Source organism: Procambarus clarkii, chromosome 51 (genome assembly GCF_040958095.1).
Source record: "Procambarus clarkii isolate CNS0578487 chromosome 51, FALCON_Pclarkii_2.0, whole genome shotgun sequence".
In the NCBI taxonomy this organism is placed as follows: domain Eukaryota; kingdom Metazoa; phylum Arthropoda; class Malacostraca; order Decapoda; family Cambaridae; genus Procambarus; species Procambarus clarkii.
Window position 1 is genome coordinate 34,502,168 of NC_091200.1, and position 10,692 is coordinate 34,512,859.

A 10,692-nucleotide genomic window follows, 5' to 3' on the forward strand; every position below is an offset into this window, starting at 1 on the left:
ATTAGTTGAGTTGGGTACATATTTAATATTTTGATGGAGTTAGCTACCTTGTAGAACCAATATACATAATCAGATTTCGTTCTTCTTCTATAGACCTCAGGTGAGTGCAGCATATTAGAAAGTTTAGCTTGAAACTTCATGTGTTGTCTAGATCTACTCAATGCCTTCACGCCGAAAACTGTGCTAATAGACAAAATTCTCTCACTTATTGTAGGTAATTTTAACTCTGCTCTCATATTAACTATTCTCGAGGACTTTGGATCCCCAAGGATGAGACCCATAGCTTCATTTTGCAAGGTTTCAAGAGATTTCAGCTCTTTGTCAGTATCAAGCAGTGTGTGCTGGGCTTTCTCCTCTCTCCCTTAGCTCCATAGTCAAGTAGTGGCGGGGACCGGACTTCAGGCATGACTTGGAGAGCTCCCTGGGTGTGGTCAACGGTACCCCAGTAGAGGGGGTGAAGACCCGCAGTGTGGGGGGGTTATAGGATCATTAACAACGGTACCCCAGTAGAGGGGGTGAAGACCCACAGCGTGGGGGTTATAGGATCATTAACAACGGTACCCCAGTAGAGGGGGTGAAGACCCGCAGCGTGGGGGGTTATAGGATCATTAACAACGGTACCCCAGTAGAGGGAGTGAAGACCAGCAGCGTGGGGGGTTATAGGATTATTAACAACGGTACCCCAGTAGAGGGAGTGAAGACCAGCAGCGTGGGGGGTTATAGGATCATTAACAACGGTACCCCAGTAGAGGGGGTGAAGACCCACAGCGTGGGGGTTATAGGATCATTAACAACGGTACCCCAGTAGAGGGGGTGAAGACCCGCAGCGTGGGGGGTTATAGGATCATTAACAACGGTACCCCAGTAGAGGGAGTGAAGACCAGCAGCGTGGGGGGTTATAGGATCATTAACATACACCTCCGTTGTTTAAGTGTAAATCCCATCACACAAGGCTAAGGTGAGCGACGCGTGACAGTAACAACATTAAACTCTCTGGGATAGCTGGTAACATCAGTAAATTCTCTGGAAAAGCTTGAAAACACAGAAAACTCTCTGGGGAAGCTTGTGACAACACTAAACTGTCTGGTAAAATTGGAAACAACATTAAATTCTCTGGGAAAGCTGCTATCAACATTCAACTCTCTGGTAAAGCTGGTAACAACATTAAACTCTCTACGAAACCTAGTAACAACTGTACACACTTGGATAGCTGGTAACAACATTAAACTCTCTGGGAAAGCTAGTAACAAAATCAAATTATCTGGGAAAGTTGTTAACAACAATTAACTCTCTGTGAAAACTGGTAACAATATTAAACTCTCTGGGAAAGATAGAAAAAACATTAATCTGTCTGGTAAATCTGGTAAAAACACTAAAGTCTCTGGGAGAGCTTATTACAACAATAAACTCCCTTGGGATTGCTGATAACATCAGTAAACTCTGTGGGAAATCTGGTAACAACATTAAACATTCTGAAAAAAGCTGGAAACAAAAGAAGACTCCCTGGGTATTTTTGTAACAACATTAAACTGTTTGGTAAAGATGGTATCCACATTAAACTCTCTTGGAGAGCTGATAACCACATTAAATTTTATTGGAAAGCTGGTAACAGTAATATACTCTCTGGGAAAGCCGGTAACAAGGTTAAACTCGCTTGTATAGCTGGAAACAACATTAAACTCTCTGAGAAAGCTTGTGACAACAGTAAACTCTCTGTGATGGCATTTAATATAACTAAACTCTCTGCAAAAGCTGGTAACAACATTAATCTATCTGGAAATGCTTGCAGCAATATTAAACTCTCTGGGAAAGCTGGTACGAACATTGAACTCTCTGGAAAAGCCTGGTAACCACAGTAAATTTTAATGAAAAGTTGGAAACATCAGTTAACTCTCTGGGAAAGCTGGAACAACATTAAACTCTCTGGGAATGCTAGTAAAAACATTAAACTCTATAAGAAAGTTGGGAACAACAGTAAATGGTCTGGGAAAGCTAGTAACAACCGCTGGTTGGAAGCTGGTGTTTTGGATATCTCCTGCTTAGGCAGTAGATCCTGCCTCTTACCAGTACCGCCTATTCACCAATGTATCTGCATGCTCCAACATAAGGAATCAGCATCAACAACCACGACAATACATTCTCAGACGCCTCAGTGTCTAGATAGACACCACCCCCCCTCCACCCTCTAGTACCCGAGACACCTGGACACCTGCTGTCTGGGCAGAGGCCAAGACACCGGTCGACAAGACGCTAACTGCTTGTCTTACTGCCGGCTGATGGTTTCCCACAAGATTCGCGCTATCTATGCCTTCCTGGCCCATACATATATAAGGAGCTCACCTGCATCCAGTCATCAGAATACACTTCCTGCTCTCAGCAAGAACATCTACTCATGCTCCCCTGGGTGTCAGTAAACTTCTGCAGCTTTTGTATAACGTATTAATTGCCCCTTTGCCATTAACGTTATTTTCACATGTGTCTATTTCTCTTGTAAATTCCGTTTAAGCCAAGTGGATAAGGGGCTTTGTTTTGTATGTTATTCAAATCATTTTGATATATTAAATCTCAGAAATTTTTATTTCATTAGTTTTCACCTGCAGTTCTCACAGTGTAGAGGAAACAAGCAGTCTTATTTATTTTATTTTACTTTTTGTATTCATGTGCGATTACCACAACACCAGCCAGAACAGCCACTGCTCTATTACAGATTATCGTCACACTGCTAACAACATTAATCTCTCAGGGAAAGCTGGTAACAACATTAATCTCTCAGGGAAAGCTGGTAACAAAATTAATCTCTCAGGGAAAGCTGGTAACAACATTAAACTCTCAGGGAAAGCTGGTAACACCATTAAACTCTCAGGGAAAGCTGGTAACAACATTAACCTCTCAGGGAAAGCTGGTAACAACATTAACCTCTCAGGGAAAGCTGGTAACAACATTAACCTCTCAGGGAAAGCTGGTAACACCATTAAACTCTCAGGGAAAGCTGGTAACAACATTAAACTCTCAGGGAAAGCTGGTAACAACATTAACCTCTCAGGGAAAGCTGGTAACACCATTAAACTCTCAGGGAAAGCTGGTAACAACATTAAACTCTCAGGGAAAGCTGATAACAACATTAACCTCTCAGGGAAAGCTGGTAACAACATTAACCTCTCAGGGAAAGCTGGTAACAACATTAACCTCTCAGGGAAAGCTGGTAACAACATTAACCTCTCAGGGAAAGCTGGTAACAACATTAAACTCTCAGGGAAAGCTGGTAACAACATTAACCTCTCAAGGAAAGCTGGTAACAACATTAATCTCTCAGCGAAAGCTGGTAACAACATTAACCTTTCAGGGAAAGCTGGTAACAACATTAAACTCTCAGGGAAAGCTGGTAACAACATTAAACTCTCAGGGAAAGCTGGTAACAACATTAACCTCTCAGGGAAAGCTGGTAACAACATTAACCTCTCAGGGAAAGCTGGTAACAACATTAACCTCTCAGGGAAAGCTGGTAACAACATTAACCTCTCAGGGAAAGCTGGTAACAACATTAACCTCTCAGGGAAAGCTGGTAACAACATTAACCTCTCAGGGAAAGCTGGTAACAACATTAACCTCTCAGGGAAAGCTGGTAACAACATTAACCTCTCAGGGAAAGCTGATAACAACATTAAACTTTCTGGGAAAAGTTGGTAACAACTGTAAACTGTCTTGTAAAACTGTGAACCTCACGGAGAGTGCAACACAACTGTAGCAGCAAACTGTGCCTCACTGATGAACTGCAACACACCTGCAACAGCCACATGTGCCTCACTGATGAACTGCAATACACCACCAGCAGCCACCTGTGCCTCACTGATGGACTGCAACACACCAGCAACTGCCACATGTGCCTCACTGATGGACTGCAACACACCTGCAATAGCCACATGTCCCTCACTGATGGACTGCAACACACCTGCAACAGCCACCTGTGCCTCACTGATGGACTGCAACAGCCACGTGTGCCTTACTGATGGACTGCAACATCCACATGTGCCTCACTGATGGACTGCAACACACCTGCAACAGCCACATGTCCCTCACTGATGGACTGCAACACACCTGCAACAGCCACCTGTGCCTCACTGATGGACTGCAACACACCTGCAACAGCCACCTGTGCCTCACTGATGGACTGCAACACACCTGCAACAGCCACCTGTGCCTCACTGATGGACTGCAACACACCTGCAACAGCCACCTGTGCCTCACTGATGGACTGCAGCACACCTGCAATAGCCACATGTCCCTCACTGATGGACTGCAACACACCTGCAACAGCCACCTGTACCTCACTGATGGACTGCAACAGCCACGTGTGCCTTACTGATGGACTGCAACAGCCACATGTGCCTCACTGATGGACTGCAACACACCTGCAACAGCCACATGTCCCTCACTGATGGACTGCAACACACCTGCAACAGCCACCTGTGCCTCACTGATGGACTGCAACACACCTGCAACAGCCACCTGTGCCTCACTGATGGACTGCAACACACCTGCAACAGCCACCTGTGCCTCACTGATGGACTGCAACACACCTGCAACAGCCACATGTGCCTCACTGATGGACTGCAACACACCTGCAGCAGCCACATGTGTCTCATTGATGGACTGCAACACATCTGCAGCAGCCACATGTGCCTCACTGATGGACTGCAACACACCTGCAGCAGCCACATGTGCCTCACTGATGAACTGCAACACACCTGCAGCAACCACCTGTGCCTCACTGATGGACTGCAACACACCTGCAACAGTCACATGTGCCTCACTGATGGACTGCAACAGCCACATGTGCCTCACTGATGGACTGCAACACACCTGCAACAGCCACATGTGCCTCACTGATGGACTGCAACACACCTGCAACAGCCACATGTGCCTCACTGATGGACTGCAACACATCTGCAGCAGCCACCTGTGCCTCACTGATGGACTGCAACACACCTGCAACAGCCACGTGTGCCTCACTGATGGACTGCAACAGCCACATGTGCCTCACTGATGGACTGCAACACACCTGCAACAGCCACCTGTGCCTCACTGATGGACTGCAGCAGCCACATGTGCCTCACTGAAGGACTGCAACACACCTGCAACAGCCACCTGTGCCTCACTGATGGACAGCAACACACCAGCAACAGCCACATGTGCCTCACTGATGGACTGCAACAGCCACCTGTGCCTCACTGATGGACTGCAACAGCCACCTGTGCCTCACTGATGGACTGCAACAGCCACCTGTGCCTCACTGAAGGACTGCAACAGCCACCTGTGCCTCACTGATGGACTGCAACAGCCACCTGTGCCTCACTGATGGACTGCAACAGCCACCTGTGCCTCACTGATGGACTGCAACAGCCACCTGTGCCTCACTGAAGGACTGCAACAGTCACCTGTGCCTCACTGAAGGACTGCAACAGTCACCTGTGCCTCACTGAAGGACTGCAACAGCCACCTGTGCCTCACTGAAGGACTGCAACAGCCACATGTGCCTCACTGATGGACTGCAACAACCACCTGTGCCTCACTGAAGGACTGCAACAACCACCATTGCCTCACTGATGGACTGCAACAGCCACCTGTGCCTCACTGAAGGACTGCAACAGCCACCTGTGCCTCACTGAAGGACTGCAACAGCCACCTGTGCCTCACTCAAGGACTGCAACAGCCACATGTGCCTCACTGATGGACTGCAACAGCCACCTGTGCCTCACTGAAGCACTGCAACAGCCACCTGTGCCTCACTGAAGGACTGCAGCAGCCACATGTGCCTTACTGATGGACTGCAACAGCCACCTGTGCCTCACTGATGGACTGCAACAGCCACCTGTGCCTCACTGAAGGACTGCAACACACCTGCAACAGCCACATGTGCCTCACTGATGGACTGCAACAGCCACCTGTGCCTCACTGAAGGACTGCAACAGCCACCTGTGCCTCACTGAAGGACTGCAACAGCCACCTGTGCCTCACTGAAGGACTACAACCGCCATCTGTGCCTCACTGAAGGACTGCAACAGCCACCTGTGCCTCACTGATGGACTGCAGCAGCCACATGTGCCTCACTGAAGGACTGCAACAGTCACATGTGCCTCACTGATGGACTGCAACACACCTGCTGCAGCCACCTGTGCCTCACTGATGGACTGCAACAGCCACCTGTGCCCCACGGAAGGACTGGAACAGCCACCTGTGCCTCACTGAAGGACTGCAACAACCACCATTGCCTCACTGATGGACTGCAACAGCCACCTGTGCCTCACTGATGGACTGCAACACACCTGCTGCAGCCACCTGTGCCTCACTGATGGACTGCAACAGCCACCTGTGCCCCACTGAAGGACTGGAACAGCCACCTGTGCCTCACTGATTGACTGCAACAGCCACCTGTGCCTCACTGATGGAGTGCAACACACCTGCAACAGCCACCTGTGCCTCACTGAAGGACTGCAACAGCCACCTGTGCCCCACTGAAGGACTGCAACAGCCACCTGTGCCCCACTGAAGGACTGCAACAGCCACCTGTGTCTCACTGAAGGACTGCAACAGCCACCTGAGCCTCACTGATGAACTGCAACACATCTGCAGCAGCCACATGTGCCTCACTGATGGACTGCAACAGCCACCTGTGCCCCACTGAAGGACTGCAACTCACATGCAATTGCCACATGTGCCTCACTGAAGGACTGCAACAGCCACCTGTGCCTCACTGATGGACTGCAACACACCTGCAGCAGCCACATGTGCCTCACTGATGGACTGCAACAGCCACCTGTGCCCCACCGATGGACTGCAACACACCTGCAACAGCCACATGTGCCTCACTGATGGACTGCAACAGCCACCTGTGCCTCACTGAAGGACTGCAACACACCTGCAACAGCCACATGTGCCTCACTGAAGGACTGCAACACACCTGCAACAGCCACATGTGCCTCACTGATGGACTCCAACAGCCACCTGTGCCTCACTGATGGACTGCAACAGCCAACTGTGCCTCACTGTAGGACTGCAACACACCTGCAACAGCCACATGTGCCTCACTGAAGGACTGCAACAGCCACCTGTGCCTCACTAAAGGACTGCAACAGCCACCTGTGCCTCACTGAAGGACTGCAACAGCCACCTGTGCCTCACTGAAGGACTGCAACAGCCACCTGTGCCTCACTCAAGGACTGCAACAGCCACCTGTGCCTCACTCAAGGACTGCAACAGCCACATGTGCCTCACTGATGGACTGCAACAGCCACCTGTGCCTCACTGAAGCACTGCAACAGCCACCTGTGCCTCACTGAAGGACTGCAGCAGCCACATGTGCCTTACTGATGGACTGCAACAGCCACCTGTGCCTCACTGATGGACTGCAACAGCCACCTGTGCCTCACTGAAGGACTGCAACACACCTGCAACAGCCACATGTGCCTCACTGATGGACTGCAACAGCCACCTGTGCCTCACTGAAGGACTGCAACAGCCACCTGTGCCTCACTGAAGGACTGCAACAGCCACCTGTGCCTCACTGAAGGACTACAACCGCCATCTGTGCCTCACTGAAGGACTGCAACAGCCACCTGTGCCTCACTGATGGACTGCAGCAGCCACATGTGCCTCACTGAAGGACTGCAACAGTCACCTGTGCCTCACTGATGGACTGCAACACACCTGCTGCAGCCACCTGTGCCTCACTGATGGACTGCAACAGCCACCTTTGCCCCACTGAAGGACTGGAACAGCCACCTGTGCCTCACTGAAGGACTGCAACAACCACCATTGCCTCACTGATGGACTGCAACAGCCACCTGTGCCTCACTGATGGACTGCAACACACCTGCTGCAGCCACCTGTGCCTCACTGATGGACTGCAACAGCCACCTGTGCCCCACTGAAGGACTGGAACAGCCACCTGTGCCTCACTGATTGACTGCAACAGCCACCTGTGCCTCACTGATGGACTGCAACACACCTGCAACAGCCACCTGTGCCTCACTGAAGGACTGCAACAGCCACCTGTGCCCCACTGAAGGACTGCAACAGCCACCTGTGCCCCACTGAAGGACTGCAACAGCCACCTGTGTCTCACTGAAGGACTGCAACAGCCACCTGAGCCTCACTGATGAACTGCAACACATCTGCAGCAGCCACATGTGCCTCACTGATGGACTGCAACAGCCACCTGTGCCCCACTGAAGGACTGCAACTCACATGCAATTGCCACATGTGCCTCACTGAAGGACTGCAACAGCCACCTGTGCCTCACTGATGGACTGCAACACACCTGCAGCAGCCACATGTGCCTCACTGATGGACTGCAACAGCCACCTGTGCCCCACCGATGGACTGCAACACACCTGCAACAGCCACATGTGCCTCACTGATGGACTGCAACAGCCACCTGTGCCTCACTGAAGGACTGCAACACACCTGCAACAGCCACATGTGCCTCACTGAAGGACTGCAACACACCTGCAACAGCCACATGTGCCTCACTGATGGACTCCAACAGCCACCTGTGCCTCACTGATGGACTGCAACAGCCAACTGTGCCTCACTGTAGGACTGCAACACACCTGCAACAGCCACATGTGCCTCACTGAAGGACTGCAACAGCCACCTGTGCCTCACTAAAGGACTGCAACAGCCACCTGTGCCTCACTGAAGGACTCCAACACACCTGCAACAGTCACATGTGCCTCACTGATGGACTGCAACAGTCACCTGTGCCTCACTGAAGGACTGCAACACACCTGCAACAACCACATGTGCCTCACTGAAGGACTGCAACACACCTGCAACAGCCTCCTGTGCCTCACTGATGGACTGCAACAGCCACATGTGCCTCACTGATGGACTGCAACAGCCACCTGTGCCTCACTGAAGGACTGCAACACACCTGCAACAGCTACATGTGCCTCGCTGATGGACTGCAACAGCCACCTGTGCCTCACTGAAGGACTGCAACACACCTGCAACAGCCACATGTGCCTCACTGAAGGACGGCAACACACCTGCAACAGCCACATATGCCTCACTGAAGGACTGCAACACACCTGCAACAGTCACATGTGCCTCACTGATGGACTGCAACAGCCACCTGTGCCTCACTGAAGGACTGCAACACACCTGCAACAGCCACATGTGCCTCACTGAAGGACTGCAACAGCCACCTGTGCCTCACTGAAGGACTGCAACAGCCACCTGTGCCTCACTGATGGACTGCAACAGCCACCTGTGCCTCACTGAAGGACTGCAATAGCCACCTGTGCCTCACTGATGGACTTCAACAGCCACCTGTGCCTCACTGATGGACTGCAACACACCTGCAACAGCCACATGTGCCTCACTGAAGGACTGCAACAGCCACCTGTGCCTCACTGAAGGACTGCAACAGCGACCTGTGCTTACACAGGCTGCTTCAGGTGTAGAACAATTCTTACACAGGCTGCTTCAGGTGTAGAACAATTCTCACACAGGCTGCTTCAGGTGTAGAACAATTCTTACACAGGCTGCTTCAGGTGTAGAACTATTCTTACACAGGCTGCTTCAGGTGTAGAACAATTCTTACACAGGCAGCTTCAGGTGTAGAACAATTCTTACACAGGCTACTACAGGTGTAGAACAATTCTTACACAGGCTACTACAGGTGTAGAACAATTCTTACACAGGCTACTACAAGTGTAGAACAATTCTTACACATGCTGCTTCAAGCGTAGAACAATTCTTACACAGGCTGCTTCAGGTGTAGAACAATTGTTACACAGGCTGCTTCAGGTGTAGAACTATTCTTACACAGGCTGCTTCAGGTGTAGAACAATTGTTACACAGGCTGCTTCAGGTGTAGAACAATTCTTACACAGGCTACTACAGGTGTAGAACAATTCTTACACAGTCTGCTTCAGGTGTAGAACAATTCTTACACATGCTGCTTCAAGCGTAGAACAATTCTTACACAGGCTGCTTCAGGTGTAGAACAATTGTTACACAGGCTGCTTCAGGTGTAGAACAACTCTTACACAGGCTGCTTCAGGTGTAGAACAATTGTTACACAGGCTGCTTCAGGTGTAGAACAATTCTCACACAGGCTGCTTTAGGTGTAGAACAATTGTTACACAGGCTGCTTCAGGTGTAGAACAATTCTCACACAGGCTGCTTTAGGTGTAGAACAATTGTTACACAGGCTGCTTCAGGTGTAGAACAACTCTTACACAGGCTGCTTCAGGTGTAGAACAATTGTTACACAGGCTGCTTTAGGTGTAGAACAATTCTCACACAGGCTGCTTCAGGTGTAGAACAATTGTTACACAGGCTGCTTCAGGTGTAGAACAATTCTCACACAGGCTGCTTTAGGTGTAGAACAATTGTTACACAGGCTGCTTCAGGTGTAGAACAATTCTCACACAGGCTGCTTCAGGTGTAGAGTTCGTTCAAACTATGCCAATGATTCTGGGTAAATTAACGTTACCAAATATTTTCAAAAGTTTCTCCGTCTCATTAATATATAAATATTAATTTATCGTTTAGACTAATGGCATTGTTGAACGTAAGGCCTTTTATGAACATGTAGGTCGTGCAGTCACTATAAATGATAACTGATTTTCTTTAGAAGTTTTGAAACATAAACTATTACATCCTCAGCAATTTATCGGATACTGT

At 49.6% G+C, this 10,692-nt stretch overlaps 1 protein-coding gene across 1 annotated transcript in view; it reads left to right on the top strand.

Annotated features, from left to right (window-relative positions):
• The first annotated feature begins 2,658 nt into the window (after positions 1-2,658).
• LOC138351837 (ribosome-binding protein 1-like) overlaps positions 2,659-10,692 on the top strand; it is a 10,112-nt gene continuing 2,078 nt past the window's right edge. Inside the window, exon 1 of the mRNA XM_069303850.1 lies at positions 2,659-3,382. Coding sequence (XP_069159951.1) covers positions 2,659-3,382 — 724 coding nt within the window. The remainder of the gene's footprint in view (positions 3,383-10,692) is intronic.